We start from the raw sequence: 18,080 nt of genomic DNA, 5'->3' as shown, positions 1-18,080 counted from the left end.
TTCAAGGATTGTCTGTACTGCCGTGTGCAGCCCTAGCTCTCGAGTCACTGACGAGCGTGTCATGTTTATGGCATTTTTTAGAAAGGTTTACTACTGAAGCTGGCTGCACCTGTGCTTACACACATCAGGTTGGTAGAGTATTCCACTTTTTTTTTTTTGCAAAGCCATCTATAGTGCCAGCTAATACTGTAACAGTCTGAAACAAGTCTCAGATCCATTCACACGTACGTTAGCAGTTGCAATCATTTTGTCAGCTACTGCAGTAACACCAACATTTCCTTCGCAGTATAAGACATGAGTCAGTGTTTAAAGTATGCAGATTTATATTGTGAGGCATCATACAGCTAAGTGAACATAGTTTCGATTGGCCATTATAGAGTAAGCAACATGTAAATTAGTTTTCTTCATATTTATCTCTATGTGAATATTTTACTAGATCTAAATTATCTGCCAATGCATGTCTGAAGTGTCTGTTGCTATGGTGTTTCAGTGCTAAATGCAGAATTAGAAGACTATGCTATATTATCTGAAGGTGGTATCTCTTAATTATAATCTAGGGTTAATTTCTTGGGTTAATGTGTGTGGATTTTTTTGTCAGCGAAGAGTGTAGAAGTTGATGCTTCACTGTAGAAGTCTTCTGCCTCTGGGGGCAAATGGACTTTTCCTGATCAAATTAGACCAGAAATTTACATCTTGTGTTCAGACATCGGCCTCCAGACAAAATACAGTGCATTCTTTGTCTCGTTAGTCCCCTTCAGTTAGATAAGCTTTGTGATTCTTAGCAGAATGATTGCCAAAGATGAGAACTAGACAAAAAGCTATTTATGTCAGACATTTGTTATGTCAGCATGAGCAAATATAACTGCTTTATGTTTGACTCACTCCGGAGTCCAGATAGTGCGTGACAAAATCACTGGCATCACTAATACCACCCTTAAATTTAGGAGTTCCATTAAATGGTTTCTGTGAAGGGAGGAATACCAATCATCTCATACCACAGTACATATTATTTGAAATTTGCTGGTTGAGAGTTCTGTCTGGTGTTGTGCAGAAAGTTAGATGTGTATGGTCTTGTTGAAAGAAAAGGTTGCAAAGTAACTGAGAATTACATTTTCAAATCAGTAAGTACAGATATTTCGTAGTCAAAAGACTTAGGCAAAGGTTGCTCATTCACAAATATTAGATTTTTAATGTTTTGCAAAGCTGAAGAAGTTCCGGAGGATTAGACGCTTCCCAATGTATTTCCACTACTAAAGCCACATCTACTGCTGATGCATGCCCCTCACCGAGCCCTTGGGCACGCAGCCGCGCTCTTCCTCAGTTCTGAAAACCCTGCTCACCATCCTAAGGTGTCCAAATCTTTAGGGCACTTTGCAAATACTACCGCTGCCAGGACAGACGCTTCGCTGCTGTTGCCAGATAGACAAAGACATGGTTTCAGCCCCATTGAGGGGACAGTAGTTAACTAACCTGCCAAACATGACAGAAGCATTTAGAGTCAAGTTCAGTAGATAGTCGGGCACGTGCTTAAATTCCTTCCTTTTAAACCAATAACGTAAACATCTGTGAAGTGCCCTGCTAAGTTTCTGCCAGAGGACTTGAGGCTTTCTGGTGCTCCTGTTCTGCTCAGATCAGCACAACTCACATCATAAGTACTTCGTTTGGGAAAGCTCTCCTTGTCTTGAGTCTTTTCTTTCTATAAACTATGTTTAAGCACTCAGGGACACAACACGTTGTTAATGCATGCAATCGGTTGTCATGGAGATAATGCAAATCAAGCTTTTTATTGTTTATTGTTGTATCTCTGCTTCGTGGGCCAGGATACTATGGAGTAACCACTGTCTCTGGCTTTTAAATGATTGACTTTAGGAATCCAAAAAATGTAGGTCTTTTAAGAGGTGTTTGTGTTTTTTTTTCCAAGTTGCAACATCGTAGCACAGAATTGCTCTGCTTGTTTCTGTGAGATCTCACACTCAGTGTGACAACTGAATTAGGACTAAAGCCTCTGCAGGATGTGTTTTCTCTCCTCATCTTGGTGCATAGATTTATGGAAAAATGTGGAAACTAATCCAAAAGCAGGCAGCTAGCTAATTTATCTCAGGAGTCGTTAGGTCTGTAATGAGGATTGGTTTCTTTGGATTGAGGCTACAATCCTATTAAATGCCCATGAATCCAGGAGAACTGAGTACCCTACCTGCAGATCTAAGAATGTTAAGCTTGAACTCTCCAAGACATTCTACCTGTGCCTGTCATAACATTTCTGCTCTTTAACTATGCCCTTGCAAAGTGCTGTGATAATGGGAAAGAAGTACACAGTGCAGTTCAGCCAACAGAGAGGACTCTTTATCCTGTGATTCTTTTTCTTGTCCCAGAGTTTCAGTTACACTTAAGACAGGCAATGCCTACCTGCTGTAGTCATTCTGTAGCCTATTTATTTATTTGAGTGAATGAGTGAGATTCTCTGCATTATTGCCAATGCTTTTTTTTTCTTTTTTTCCTCTCTCAGATTTTTACTCTTCAGTTAATGCTACATTACAGTGACTATCCTATTGACCTTCATCTGGGTCAAGCAACTGGAGAATCAAGCTATAACAACTGCGGAAAGGATTGGAGCAAGAAAATGTGAGCTATTCCTCCCCCTCTTTCCTGCCAGGTAAATATGTTTTCTTCGTAGCATTGCCAGTGTGTTCTAGTGTAGGAAGCATGAACCCAGTTGGGGAGAATTGCGCCCATGACTTCTAGAAGCGTGTTAATATTATATCAGTGTTGTTTTGAAGATACCACAGATGTCTTCCATGATGAAACAGGTGCACACAATCTGCTAAAGGTGCCTTGCTAAGCTACTGCCTTGCCACTCAGCTCAGTGTCAGCTCTCAGCAATGTGGTATCCTGGCTGCTGCTTTAAATACTTGCTTTGAATAGAGAGACAGAGGAGGGAAAATTTCTTTTGAAATCTATTTGTGTGTATGCTAAAGGACAAGGGAGAACTGTGTTATATTCACTGCATAGGAACATTTATTCTTAGACCCTGATATTGTTTCACTGGGGTTAACAAGTGTATTATTAGTGATAGCTAGTTACAAATAATAACCTGACCTTATTTTTAACCTAATACTGAATCAGATTTCATTGTGATAGATTTGCTGCTGTGCTTCGCTCTTTGAATATTATCATTAAGAATTTCAGTGCCTTCCATTTTAGATGTTAAAAATAGGTGACAAGTTGGATAATAATTATCATTCCAAATCTTGTCACAGCCTTACATAACTGTGTTCTCACCAAAAGCCTTATTTTAAGGGTTGGGATGAAGAACATACTACAGTAACCTGAAATTATTTGCACTACTGTATTGGCTTATGCAAAGCCTGGATAGGATGTATCTTCCTTGTCGAGGAAAGTTTGAGGACCAGTTTAATATTCATGAAAACAAAGGTGCACAGACTGAGTCAGGTTTGGCATTGTAAAATCATGTGTTGTCAGCACCTCTCAGTCCTTTGCATAAGCATTCTTCATAATCCTGTATTGCCCAAGCAGAAACTCCTAGTCATGCCATCTCACTGCCAGTCAAAATATTTGTGTGTGCAATAATGGTAAATGTATAAACATGCAAAATGAAATAACAATGGTAAATTACTTGGAAAGAGAGTATCCTCAGGTGGATGGAGCTACACTTGATAAACCTGAGTTTCCTCATGACTAACTCTGTGTTCTTACATGAAGTACTGTTTCCAGTTTTCCTAGCTAAAACTATTTACCTTGCAGCCTTGAGCTGGGCCTCCTTCCTCCATCTTTCCTTATCATCTCTGTCAAATTCCCATGACTTGGGAAAGGTAAAAAATGACTGGAAAGTGCAGTGGTCAATCCTGAGAACAAAAGATATCTCCCTTCATAGGCACCAGACTTCCCAGTTCCCCCAGTGATAACTGTAACAACAAACCCTGATCACTTCTCTTTGAGTAATATATTTTACTAATTTAATCTCCTATGTCTTAGCTTGCTATCACCTCCATCCTTAATTGATGTATTCGTATTCCATCAGTCAGCATTGTTCTTCCTGGTTTCTGTTCTCCTCCTTTATCATTTTTCCTGTGCATAACTTCCTTTCTTCCCCTTTTTCAGCCTCGGTCTATGGGATTTAGTGATCCCCCAGCACTTCATAAGGTCTGGAAACACCATTCTAACTTGAGAAGCTTTTCTCTCTGAAGTTGTGTATAATGACAGTAAAAAATACACTGTTACAAGTTTGGCTAATAAAAATCTGTTATCTAACCAAAGAACAAGAATTGACTGTGAACTGACTCATTGAACTCTGGTAAAACGGGTAGATGATAACGCCAAAGCTCTCCTCATCCCATCTGGAACTGGGATCTTAGTGACCAAACATCTAATTTTCTTTTTGGTAGATATCCTAGTAATGGTAACTGTTGAGTATGTTCAGTAACAAAATAGCACCCTCTTCTTTTTAACCTCAGAATTCTCATGTGGGTACATTTTGTTGCTTGTTTCTTGTACAGGGGCTGCCAACATGCAGCTGGTGGAAGTCCAAGCCAACAAATCCTGAAGGCTTACAGGCCCAGACTGCCCAAGTTTATGCTGCCCTTGAGCTATGTTAGCTGAATAACTAGCTGAATTTTCTTCAGAGGCAGTAATTGCATCCAAAAGCTGTCAGTTTCATGTTCAAAAGCAGAAACTAGTGGTAACCTTACTTGCTGCTGTGATACACAGAGATCCAGGTCATCAAAAATATTGTATAAACTAGTCTCTGCAGTGTAACTGTGTGTAATCTACTGTCTTGTGTTGCAGCTGTTTCTGTGTAGCCCCTCAGTGTACCTTTTCATGAAGGGCTTTCTCTGTCTTGAGTATAGTTACACTTCCCCTAAAAAATGGCATCTATTACAAAGGAAGATCATTCATAATTGTCCAAACAACTTAATTGGTTCAGCTACTACTGTTCTGATTTTTTGACAGTGTCCAACTGGAGGCAGCAGGCAAACATTCTGAAATAGAACAAGAATTAGTCGTGTGTAGGTAATATACCAAGTGAAAGAATTTCCACAATAAAGTTGTGTACATTACAGTAGCCTTGAGATAGGGCTGACTTCTTTCGTAACAAGTTCTTCTGGTTTCGTGTGACTTTAATACGCTTCTGTGTTCAAGAAAATAACTCTTGCTCTTACTGTGTACTGTGAAACCAGTAGAGCAGGAGGTACTGCGGGCTGGTGGATCAGGAGACAGAAGATGTCTCTTGTATCAATTCTCACTTCCCCTTCTGTGAGGTGTTGCAGGAGCTATTGCAGATTTTGCTAGCTGAACAGTTTTGCTTGTTGTTTGGTTTTTGTTTTTCTTAAACTGCACTTTCTTCAAAGTGTAAGTTATCCTTAAGAGGAAATTTGTGACTACTAGGTGAACAAACTTATTATGTCTATAAATGATATAAATGAACAAGCGTTTGGGCAGCACCACTGAATGCAAATGCTTGCTTGTTCATGTGTTTTAAATGTAAATGCTTTCTACATGCTCATGCAGAAGAAATACATGTATATTTTCCTTTTACAGAGGGGAGCCTATGATGTTAAAAAAAAAAAGAAAAAAAAAAAAACACCTATTGGCAAAGAGTAGCTGTAACATGGCTTTTTACTGACTGTTCTTCTGTACCATCTCTTGCCCCAGAACGCTGCAAGTGTGTGATGGCTTGCAAGCACAAAGATAAATTCACTTGTCCTGGAAAGCGGTTATCTCTAAAATGAATGCCACAACACCAGACAATAAGATCTTCAGGTGAAGCAGTGAATAACCATTTATCCATTTGAGACTGCCGGTGTCTGTATTTAAAACAGGGATAATACCAGCAAAGCATAGCTTTACTATCAAGTGAAACCATGTATGCAACAGGTGCTAGCAGTCAGGGTATAATACTCACCTGTGTATCCAAATCACTTCTGGTCTTCTTTCTGTGATGAGATTGTGAATGTTCTTTTTCGTTTTAGTAATTAAAGGGTGGAACAGATGGCAAAGACTTAAAAAGCTGTATTCATTAAATTAAAATAGAGAATGTTTCCACGTTATTATTTAATATAATAGGATTTTGCTTCAGTGAAATAAAACTATAGAGTCTAGTGCTTGGGAATGTTTACTATATGAGAAGCTTCACTGTTAAAAGATTTCACTGAGTCATGCCGTGAGTCTCTGCCAAATACCAATCATCTGACCAACTCAGTTAAAGAGGGTGTTTCTTCATGCCAATATATTTCCAGTGCCACCCTACAGTGAGCCTTTTTTTGACAGTACACCTGTGGGTTTTATGTAACACCAAAGGGGCCTGATTGCATATGTTTCAGAAAGAGTAGACATTAACAAGTGAAAGCTGGCTGGCCTAGTATTAAGAATTGTGTAATGAATGGAGTTGGGTTTGATGTGATTTGAAAGGTAGAGTTAAGGCAGATAATTCCAATCAAACACTGATGCTCTTAGAAATCAGTGAATGTTTTGGCAGTTTCAGGAATCAAGATGATACTCTGTGGATGGCAACAAATGTCAAAAGTTCAGTCAAGAAAGCTTTTCATTTTTTAATTACTGTGGTTAAGATAGATAAATAAAGTCTGAGCAGAGGCTAGGCAGCAGTGGACAGTGCTAGGCTTTCCTAAATCTAAAAAAATATTTACACTCAGATACAAATATTTGAGTTAAACTTCTCTAAGCTGCATTTTTAGGATCTTGTATATTATTACTGAAATGTTTTTCAGTCTGTGGGAAGTTACAGCAGTTGCTTTGTACTAGTCATTCTTTGTCCTAGCAAGCTCCAGCTTTAGATACAAAGTATGGCCTACACAACTCTGCCGTGGTTAGCAGCCAATACGTTGTCTTCAGCATGCAATGACTATTGCTCTGATAATCAGGCTCTACAGCAGGGATGAAAACACTATGGAAAACAGCATCACAAAGAGCACACGGACTCACAGTGGGCAAAGGTATTTCTGCTTCAACTCTTACTGCCACTAGAATACGCTGCAAATTAATCTATCTCAGCGATTACTGAATAAGAAAGTTAAAGGGACGTGCACACGTGCCTTAGAAAGTTTGAGTTATACTTCTCTTCAGTGTAATCAGTGAAATCACTGTTGTGCTGTGTGCAGATAATTGAGAGGTCACAGAGGATTACGCGGACATTTCTGCTTCGTTCTTGCTTACGTGTGTTCAACTCCAATGATATCAACAAAATTGTTTCCATCTTCAGTAATGCTGCATTTGCTTCTAAGACTTACTGAAATAATAATACGTTTGTTAAATGGACACGTTGATCTTTTACTGAGATCACAGGTTTTCAAATTTTCAGCATTCAAATACTGAAACCTTATCTAGAACGTGATGAAGCTTTTTGGTGCGATGTGTGGAAATGAAGAATAGGATGCATTGTAGTTTGAGAACATAAGGCATTCCATCTATCTCAGAACAAAAGCAGAACAATACTTTAACATCAATGGGTTTTGTCAGGGAGCCTGATGTTTGGTGCACCTCCCGCTGCGTGAAACAAGGAGAATTGCTCTCTTTCTCCCCTACCCGTTTCATTTTGTCAGGAAAGGTGATCTTCATCTATATTTCATCTATGAACTCTCAACGAAGGAATGTCCCCTACACTGGTTGTTTCTCACTTCTGTGCTTAAATTATTAGCTTAAGGTTTCCCCCCTTAGAAAGGCAGGGGCTTCTGTTTTTGAGAAGCATTCACACAGTTGGAGACTATATGGTGTTACTGAATGCTTTCTCCTTTGGCATCGTATGCTCTTCAAACTGCAGGGAAATGCAGTCTATGAGATAATTAGCAGCTGTGTTCAAGCATCTCAAGGGAAGATTCGAGTTCTGAATTTTGAGTGGATGTTTGTATATCCCATGTAATTCTGTCTTGTCACAGTCTGTATGAGCTTTCTGTGAAAAGAACAGAAAAAAAAATTAACCAATGAGTTTAAAGTACTTATGCTAGGAAAAATAACTATTTTGTTTCAACATCTGTTGCATCTTCTTCTCCATTAAAATTAAAGACTGCTGTTGAACAGAGTTTCACAAAGTACAGCTTTTACTGTCAGAACTGCACCACCCCACAAATGGTACGGAAGGAAATCTGTTTGCAGCACTTCAGAATAACGCTTGATGTAAGGTACTCCTTGTCTCACTCAGCCTCTGTTTCTTAAAATCAATCTTTTCCTTTGGAAGAGATGTCTCAGCAGTTGAGCAACCATGGCATGTTTTTAAACAATCGTTTATAGGCAATCAATACTTATTTTTGGTATTTTCTCTGCTGCAGAAAAACAAACAAACAAAAATCATAGGAACTAATGACAAAGACCAAAAGTGCTGGAGCTGCATGGTTGGTCTATATTTGCAAGAATCTCTTGTGTAGCCTGTGGCTGGAAATGTTATGGTCTGGTTGTGCCTTCAGCTGCAACAGTAAGTTCAATAGATATTTCTGTACAGGATAGTTATTTCCAATTACCTGTAAAACTACTACCTCCCTCTCCTCCCAGTTTTCTTCTTGTAAGGAGGTTCCTGGCTGCGTTATGGTTTCCTATTTCAGTGATGTTATATTGGCCAGCTGGGCAGAGTGGTGGAGGTGTACAGCGTGCAGACAGATCATAGTTTCCTGGGTGCAAAGCATTTAACAGCAGAGGTAATTTGATTATCAGCTCTTCTTTGACTACCCTTTTAAAACTTCCTTTTTCAGTACGGTTCTAAAAGAACTAAAATATCATTCTTTTGTGGGGAAAACATCCTATTTTAATACTGGTCCTAGCTAGCATTTCCATCAGTAGCACTCAGCAGGCTTTTCAGACGTCAATACCACTTCACAGATGAGGAATCTGACATGTTCAGAAATAGGATTACTTCATTCACCCCAAATCACTTCAGCCAGCAGCACAGCAAGGAAGGAACACGATCCAGATGTCTTCTAGGCTACTGTCAGAACCAGTTCGCCTCTTTAAATAAAGTCTGTTTTATTTTTTGTTCTTGGAGAATTTGCTAGCTCTGCCTACCTTTCACACCTTATCTTGGAGCCTCAGAGGTTCTGCTTTTCTTTCTGAGATCTTCCAAGAATTCTCTCCCACCTTCCAAGCTGAGATGCAGTGAGTGAAATCTGCTTTTCCCAGCTCCAACTCAAACCTGTAGCTCATGTAGGCTTTTTCTGGATTTGGTTACGTTAAGCCCCCATTTCCCTACTTACTCTGAGCCCTCAAAATAAATTTTTAGATAGGATTATATGGGAAAACGCATTAGGAGAGTAAGAGATTTTAAAAATAGTCTAGCATCTAAATCTCAATTTAATCTCTTATAATTGTCCCAGTACTTGAGTTTAAGGCATGGCGACGTACTAGCTTAGTGCTGGTAAAGAATAGCTATGTGTAGCACATACACTTCATAAATACAAATTTGTGAAGCATTCTAAACTGTTTATTACACATGGATGATGTCATTAAAGGTTTAGCTGTAGTAAATCTGTTTTCTTCAGAGGGCCAGGGTGGTTTTTCTCCCCCACGTGTGTGCTGCATACAGTGAATCTCAGATAACTCGTAGAAAGAGTTGTTAGTGTTCATTTCTGTCAGTCAGCGCTCCATTAATCCTGCCGCAGCGTGGGCTCCTGCACAGACAGACTGGCAGCAAGTCACAGACCAGACAGCAAAACCAAAAAGGCCCCACAATTCTTAAATATAAGTGCAACACAAAATGCAAGATTAAATAAGAAGAAATTAAGATGTGCCCTAATTTTAATGGTGTGAATTTTTTCTTCCATTTCAACGTTATATAAAATTCTGCTCACATTTCAAGATTTTATATTGCAATTACTGAATTTAAAGAGCTACTATGCAATAAGGCCGTAAAATAGAAGAAACATTTATTTAAAACTCAAACACAAAAATCAGATTTTTTTACTGTGTTTATTTTTCTGACATTCCAGGTGATTCTGAGCTGTCTAACACTTGCAGCTGTCTAGCTCCGAGTGTTTGTGCTTTTTCTTTCTAGCACCTAGAAAATGCAACAGAAGAAACCTGGTGAAAAATCTAAAATATGTGCAACAAAGAGGAAAAGTTTTCACTGTAAGAATTGTAATTGAATTGTAATTCAGTAGCATATGATGTTTCAGCAGAATCTTCAAGAAAATACAGTGTGAACAAGACAGCCCCAGTAACATTTTCCATATAACCCAAACTCTCCCTTTCAGTTAAACATGTAGAAGAGCAGTTTAGCTTGCCTCTTCCAGGTATTTCTGGAGAAGTTCCAACTCCTTGTAGCACCTCTGCAGGTAACTCATCCTCAGTGTTCACACCCAGTGACTCCCAGCAATCGTGGACACTGGCTGACCTCTTGGATTACACTGCAGTTAGGCTGGCTGTTAACCAGTAACTGTTTATCCTTCTGCAGAGCTGTAATCAATCAAGGCTGGTAGTAGAAAAACACAAGATGGCTATAAAATACCTGTTCATTTTCTGGTAGTGTCTTGTTTTGTAAGTTTTCTGTAAGGAGATGTTTCCTCCCACAAATGCACACTTGTATGTTTTTTCTGATCTTTCACTACTATGTGGATTCCTCATATGCTATGGATGTATACTAATTTCTGTAGTATGTCATTAGTTCATAGTGCATTCAATTAATTTAGACATGAATATTGGAGAAACTTAATTAGAACATGACTGCAGTATTATTGCTATGAAATTACTTGGTGTTTTTTTTTTTTTTCCCATTAGATATTGAACAAGCCAAAGCCATTGTTTGGTGTTTCAGCACATGAAGCCACAACTGCAGTTTCATGAGTACACTGTCCTGGTTTCAGCCGCCCCTCTTTTCCCTGTGCCCCTTTTCCCTTCGCAGGCTACTGCTGGACCCATACCAAGTCTTTGTGAGGCTGTTGTGCAGGAAAGGGATCCAAGTTCAAAATACCCATCTTTGGTCAGGTTATTTTAGTCAAGATCATGTCCTTTACTGGGTTCACCACGCAACCGCGCATAGTATTTCATCAGCACAGCTTAGGGAAAGATGTGAGACTGGAAAGAAACAATGTGGCTCTGAGCTGCATGCATCAGCACTGCAAAAAATACAATAAATAAAGAACAAAAACCAAAAAACCCAGACGTTAATCAAGCTGTAAGGAATATTTGTTTTGAAACAGTTTTGAAATAAAGTTGCAGAACACTCATAGATGAAACGTGTTTAGTTGTTAGGATAAAAGGCTACAGCCAAAGCAAAAAGTGGCTTCTAATTATACAGAATGAACATATACAGAATTAGACTCTGAATTCTAAATAGGTAATACACAGTGAATATTTAAATACTAGACATTTAATAATAAATAATGCTAAATAAATATTTTTAAATCTTTCATGTCTGTCGCCCTGCTCACCAGGGTACAGCTTACAATTATTTTTTAGGAAAAAATGGGTGTTTCATGGGCAATGGTGGATTACTAACTAGCATTTTCTCACAGCGCTGTAAATGTCTGCTGAAAATAACTTTTAGTGAAGATATTCCTTCTGACTTTTTTTGTACATTAGCTTTACTTCTGTTAATGATGCTGGGGCTGGAAAACCTGAAAAACAGAAATAGCTGTGGGATCATTATCTGTAAAAATAGGTTTGAAGTCTCGCACAGAAGAAAATTGCTTTTGTTCGAGCTGTATGTAATATTTTTCACCTGGCAACTGGTTTCCCATACAGTGGTAAGACATTAAAACCTGAACTAAAAATAATCATTTTGGCTGTTCCAGTTCAGGAAATTTCTCTGAGCCTACTTTTTTACTGAGTGTCATTACAAGTATGAAGGACTCCCACATATGCAGCAGTCGTGTTTACAGCTATGGCTTCTGAACGTGCCCTGGGGTTTCTGATGCTGAAAGTGAGTTTGAAGTATTATTATATCCTTCTTAGAAATGCTCACAGTGGTTACATCCTCATCTGTTCACTGGCAGCCGAAAGACATCCGGTTGTTTCAGAGGCAGGACCAGGCTCCACAGCCACACCTGCTGGCTGCTAGCTGAGCACAGAGCAGCAAGGCTCTTAGTAAGCCAGTAAAATGTAAGGAAGGTAATTCTACAGACTGTGTGCCATAATGTGAGCAGTGCTGTGTGTTACCACACACAGAAACAAACCAACGATGGTTTGCAGTCTATAGGAGTCACTAGTTTACAGATGTGTGCGTAGTTATGAGCTTTTATCTGTTCATTTCAGAAGTTTTTTGACATTTAATTCTTGTTTAATTCTTTAACATTGCTAGGTTACGAAGAATTTTCATCTACTGCTATTCAGTTTCTGTTCTCTGCTTAAATTCTTTTTTTTTTTTTTTTTTTTTTTGCCATTCCACCTACTTCAGTAACATCTAGGATGTCTGGATCTTATTCTATTGCTACATAACCTAGTTCACTCTTTTTTGGCTCATCTTACTGAATTGGTACAGGGTGTTGATGGAAGGTGAGTTATTATTTTAGCTCCCAGTTCTAGGGTAGGTAAGGGCCCCAGAGCTTTATCTAATTATGCTGGAGAAAATATTCCCTTTAGGAGCAGTCTGCTGGCTGCGGACTGTCCCAAAATACTCCTCTACTTTGTTAGACGAGGTTATGAATGGACTCTCAGAGTAGTTGTGGCAACGATACATCAACTCAAGATTTTTTTGGCTCCAAATGCTGCCCCTTTCTCTCTAGAGTCAACTGCCCCAGTATCTTTATTTCCAGATTGCATTTGTGTGCTGCACTTCCTTTTAAGCTTCGCAAGGAGAGACTGAAGTTCTTACAGTTGTTCTTATTAAATGAAAAAGTCCAGGTGAGAAGGGTAGGAACCCTATAGCAACAGAGGCATTCATCCTTCAGCAATTCAGAACGCCTGATTTAAGCGTTCAGCTATTGCCTAAGTAGAATGACCTGAAGCATTTTCTGAGAGTCTCTGTTCCTCTCCCTTCACCATTCAGATGAATAGACTCTTCTAACCGAATAAATCAGATGGCTGAAATAGATGGGGTAGTACCCCTCTAGATGTACAGGAAGATATTAGCTTCCTGTACCAAAAAAGTCTTGTCATAATTCTGAAAGACTATCCTCCATCCATCAATTTCCATTTTTGTTTTCAGCTGCCACAGCTTTATAATGGCAACCATTTCTGAAGTGATGACTTTGTAATGTCCCTTCGTGCTGTTTGTGTGCGAATTCTCCTAAAAGAAACCCAAATAAACCCAACTAAGACAAAATCAGTCCTTCAGGAAGTTCTCAAAATGTTTGTGACAGGATCTTAAAGGGTTAAAAAGGCTTCTGAGGAATCCAAGTAACATAATGGATTAGCTGTTTTCCTCTCTCTGGTACAGTTCAATTCAAAGCTACATTTCAAGTAAAAAACGTAATTGTTCCAACTTGACACCTTCTGAAAATGTATCGAAGTCAGTCTACACATCATCAAAAAGAGAAATTACTTCACTGACTTAGACAGATTTCTCATTAGGATAGCAGAGATTTTAAAGGACACAAGAGAACCAGGCAGAATCAAACTGCAGTGCCCTCCCCTCCGAGCAGCACAGCAGCCTTTCTGCAAATGCTGTGATTCAGCCACTGAAGGAGATCTTGGCTGCCAGTCTTTAATTTCCCCTGTCCCCCATGAATGAATGAGGTCCTTCATTTCTCTGAAGCAACAGCCCTTGCCATGGGCTGTGAAAGAGTGCATCAGAGAAGCCTGCTAGTGAAGGCTTCAGTGGTCTGTACTAAACAAGTACTTCGTATTTTTTGTTCAAGTTTTCGTGGTGTTAATAGGTTCATAGTGATGCCTGGTGTCACCACTAGCGTTGTGGATTTGTAGATGAGATTTTTATCATTTATTTTAAGACCTAATGAATAAGCTTTCTGTGTGGAAGAGTACATTTTAGGTATGCTCTTAAAAATGAAACAGAACAAGCTAGTAAAAAAAAGAAAGTGCATCACAATTGCATTAATCTTCTTCCATCTGCTCTCTCTCAAATCTTTTTTATGACAGGAAATTGCCTATTGGTATTTTATTTTTCTTAATGGATATGTCAAAATCTAACTCCATTTCCATTCCCACTGACATCAGGAGAAAGAAGATTCAGTGTCTGAACAGAACAATTTTTTTAAAACCATTAGCATCTCTAACTGCATTTCAGTGAATATGGTAATTATAACATCAGTGAATTTCAATTAACTGACTGAAATACTTATGACACAGTGGACTGGCACTTATGCTCCTGAATCTCTTTGGCACTTCTGAAAATCCCAACTTCTCTAATTAGCAATCTCTGATGTGCCATATGTGTGGACATTCCCAATTAAGCTGGCTGAACTTCTCACACAAGCTAAGGCTGTGGGCTGTAACTGAATGGGATTTCTCGTAGGAAATGCCATTTATGAGATTAATTAGAATACTGTACAAAAGAGCATTCACACATTCAGCTGTACTAAGAGAAGAAGAACATTGTGTTTTGAAAAATTAAAGTATTGTCTTCTTCTGGTCACATTCAACTGCTTTACAAAATTAGTACAAGCAATGAAATATCAATCAAGTGCTCCTGAATGTATGCATTTCTCGTATCCCAAATCTCCCTGCCCGTTTAAATGTTACAGAATGAAATTCATCCTTTAGAGCAGAAAGACCTGCACGTCTTCAGGTAACTCCTCCTGGAGCAGTGCTCAGGGAGAGATGCTGTGTCTAGTTATTGCAAAGTGGGGACATGGGCTGAATATACGGCGTAAAGCTACAAATCTGAATGGATAAGCCTGCAGTCTGATGACAGGTTATTGTTCTAGGTCTCGTACTTTGCAGAAGTTCAATTAAACCAGAGATGGTTTCTCTGGCTAGGAGAAATTCCAACGTAATACATGTCCAGGCAAAAATTCTTGAAGAAAATTCATGGAAATATGTCTAAGCACAAATGTTCCCACTGAGCTTTGAAGGGAGATTTCCTCACTGCACCATCACAAGAGAAAGAACTTTACTTTGAGGGTGGCAGGGCACTGGCACAAGCTGCCCAGAGTGGTGGTGGAGTCTCCTTCTCTGCAGAGATTCCAAACGTGTCTGGGTGTTCTCCTGTGCAACCTGCTCGAAGGGGGCTGGACCAGTGGATCTCCTGAGGTCCCTTCCAGCCCCTACAGTTCTGTGATTCAGTGTGACTTTGTGATGTACAGTGCTGAAATATCTCTGCAGGAAAGTATTTGTAGATAATCCCTCATCTGTCTGGGGACGGCACAGCACTGCTGTAATAAATACACCGCCCCTTTTGTGGCCAGTGTGCACTGAGTATCCCGGGAAGAGAGCCAAAGCGAAGTGATGTCACCCACAGCTGACACGAGGGCCACCTGGGGCAGTGAGGGCAGCACGCAGCCTGGGCCGAGCTTTGGAATGAAGGAGAACAAGAGGTGGCCTTTCAGCCAGCCCTGCTTTCCCTCTGCTGCATGGCGCAGCCAGGGAACACGCGCAGCTTGCGTCAGGTCACACAGGGAAGTGCTGCTGGACGGCAGCACCCCACACTCGGGGTAATTAGTAACCGGCAAAAATTCACACACGTTCTTCCACTATTTGCTTTAAGCACGGACTGTTTTTTGTCAGCATCCAAACTCCCTCCCCAGATTTGAAATTTGCTTTAGACTCTCATTTTCATTTGACAGCGAAGTATTTTAGAAACAAATTGTTCCGGCTATTTTGTGCATGAAGCAGCCCGTGAGTCACCAGATACTTTGCTGGTGATGCAGCTCTGATTTCCAAGCCATTTCCCTTTCATTTAACAAAAAGGAAAACAAACAAACAAACAAAACCCAAAGCTGTAGAAATGTCATTTCTCTAACTGTGGCTGATAACAGATTTTTCTGATTTCCCATATCTGCTGTCCGTCCTTGTGCTTGCACTCCACTTCCACACCCGGTCCATAACTTCCCATTCCTATTTCTACTTCTTTGTAGGAAGACAAAACTTTTGATTAACTTGAGGCACAAACAATTCTTTGAACATGTAATTAGTCATTATACGTGGATAGATGCATTGATTCAAGAGGAATAACGCCTGAGGGCTGCACTCGCTCCACTGCCCCGAAGGTTCGTGCAGCCCCTGCGGCCCTCAGCTCAGCTCAGCTCAGCTCAGCTCTGAGCACAGGCGATGACAGCCAGGAGTCAGCACCCACACACGCTCGCAGTGCCGTCTCTAAACCCCACCTTTAAATATGTGCCGTGTAAAAAGGAGGAAGGAAGCCTGGCAGCAATGCAGGCAGCCCCCGGCAGCGGGCGGGGCTGCAGGGCCGGCTCCGCGGAACGCGCCGCTGCCATGGCAACGGGCGGCGCGCCGCTGTGACGTCATGGGCGCGTCGGGTGCGTCCGCGCTCCGTGAGAGTGGCGCCTCCCGCCGGGCGCGCTGTCCCGCCGCGTGTGACGCCTGCGGCGTTTAGAATTGGGGGGGGGGGGGTGGCTCCAGGTTTTCGAAAAACCCCGAAGCGAGCGGCCACGTTGAGCCCGTGGAGAAGGGGCGGCACCAAGAGCAGGTATTAGGTAGTGGTGCCGTCCCTCTCTCGGCGCAGAGAGCTGGGTGGGTGGGTAGGTGTGGAGCTGCTGGTTTTGTCTTCCCTCTCTGGTGGGTGGCGTGCCCTCAAGTAAATCAGCGCGCAGTTCGCTGGAATGCATTTAAAGGATAATCGACTTCAGTCAGGAATTGAAGTCAGCAGTTTGCTGTCAGAATTGCAGAACGGGTTGAGGAGCTCCACGCTCTCTGTTTCTTTGTAGGGACAGAGAGCCCGAGGTGGGGTTAGGGGCAGCGCCAGCCCTGTGCTCAGCCGTGCTGCTGTGCTCTGGGGAACGGGGATGGCTGCAGCCTCCCGGCAGCTGCTGCTGCACGGTCCGACCGGTGACCTGGCTCACCCACCCCCTCCTCTTGGAGCCTTGGGTTTGGCCGATGTGAACCCGGGCAGCTCCTCCCCAGGGGACGGGGCAACACGTAAGAGAGTGTCGTGGAAGCGCTAATGAAGTTACTGGGAGCATGGAGCGCTCTCACAAACAGCAGAGCAGGCAGCTTGCTTCGTTCCTGCTTCTGAAGCTCTCCCTCTGATGAAGAGACAAAGGTACTTGAGAAATGTTTCAGTTTTGCAAAAATTCTGCACAAGTGTAATGTTTACTGAAGATTAAAATAGAACGACTGCTGCAAAGCGCTGCCTTCTTGTTTAATGCAATCCTTTATCAAATATTATTTTCCCGTTAAAAGAGGGATCAACAACAACTAGAAAGAAGCTTCTGATGAGAGCTTTTTTTTCATCTATTTCTGTACTACTGAAGTGTTTTGCAGAATGAAAGTGTTACTCATGTTCTAGACTGAACAGAGCAATGATTTTTTTCCCCAGTTTTCTGAAGAACTGTTATAGTGGATATGTGAATCTCACTTCAAGCATCTGCTTTTACTGAGGTGGAAGAATGGGTTAAAATGTGTTTCAAGCCTGAATCCTTGCTGGGCAAAGAACTGAAACATCTGTGTGAGGTCCCAGTTCAGATCAGCACTCAGGCCCTGTCCAGAAGTAACTGAGGATCGATGCTTCTCAAGCACTTGGATAGCTGGGGGTGAAACAAACAGGCAGGATGAAGACTGTTTATTTCTCTCACTTCAGGATGAGTCTCATGATGGTCACGACCTTCTTAAAAACACCTGAAGGAAAGGCACAGAGGCGCATGGAATCGCTGGCCCGAGTTCTGAGGCCGGCTGACAAGGCTGTGCGTGAGAACTGGGTCAGGCCGTGAGAAGGAGCGGCTCCAGCCCGCGCCGTTCCAGCGTGCGGGGCAGCGCGGCCCCACCTCGGGCGCGACCTGCGTCGGGAGCCGCGCGTCTCGAGCCGGGGTTTGCTCTTTGTCCGCCGCTAAAAGCCGCTTAGCACAAGCCACGGACGTCACTGAAAACAAACAAACCGCCCCAAAACAATAATGGAAGCTCATGGCGCAGTACAAAGTGCTCCTTGAGGGCCGAGGCGCTGCCCATGCAGCACTCGCGGCTGCCGGTGCCCCGCTCCGTCCCGCAGCCGTTCCCCCTCCGGCGGCGCAGCGCGGCGCACCGCCCCCCACACACCCCGGCAGCGGAGGGGCGTG

The 18,080-nt window shown here is 41.6% G+C and overlaps 1 protein-coding gene and 1 long non-coding RNA gene across 4 annotated transcripts in view; one reads left to right on the top strand and one right to left on the bottom strand.

The window, feature by feature from the left end:
• UBE2B (ubiquitin conjugating enzyme E2 B) overlaps positions 1–18,080 on the top strand; it is a 28,688-nt gene that overhangs the window by 2,232 nt on the left and 8,376 nt on the right. For all 3 annotated transcript variants that reach the window (XM_021410482.1, XM_021410481.1, XM_021410480.1), the window contains exon 2: positions 2,507–2,653. Coding sequence is in view for 1 of the 3 variants with exons in the window: in XM_021410480.1 (XP_021266155.1) it covers positions 2,507–2,541 (35 nt within the window). In the remaining 2 variants the exon portion in view is untranslated. Of the gene's footprint in view, positions 1–2,506; positions 2,654–18,080 lie in introns of those variants that run through there.
• On the bottom strand, positions 10,239–18,014 carry LOC110405295. Its single transcript, XR_002442791.1, has 3 exons — positions 16,176–18,014; positions 10,875–11,069; positions 10,239–10,426 (listed from the first exon to the last, which is right to left on the bottom strand). It is a non-coding gene; the product is annotated as an uncharacterized LOC110405295 (long non-coding RNA).

This window comes from Numida meleagris, chromosome 12 (genome assembly GCF_002078875.1).
Source record: "Numida meleagris isolate 19003 breed g44 Domestic line chromosome 12, NumMel1.0, whole genome shotgun sequence".
Lineage (NCBI taxonomy): Eukaryota > Metazoa > Chordata > Aves > Galliformes > Numididae > Numida > Numida meleagris.
Note: the sequence above shows the minus strand (reverse complement) of the source record. Positions and strands in the feature narration are given on the sequence as shown.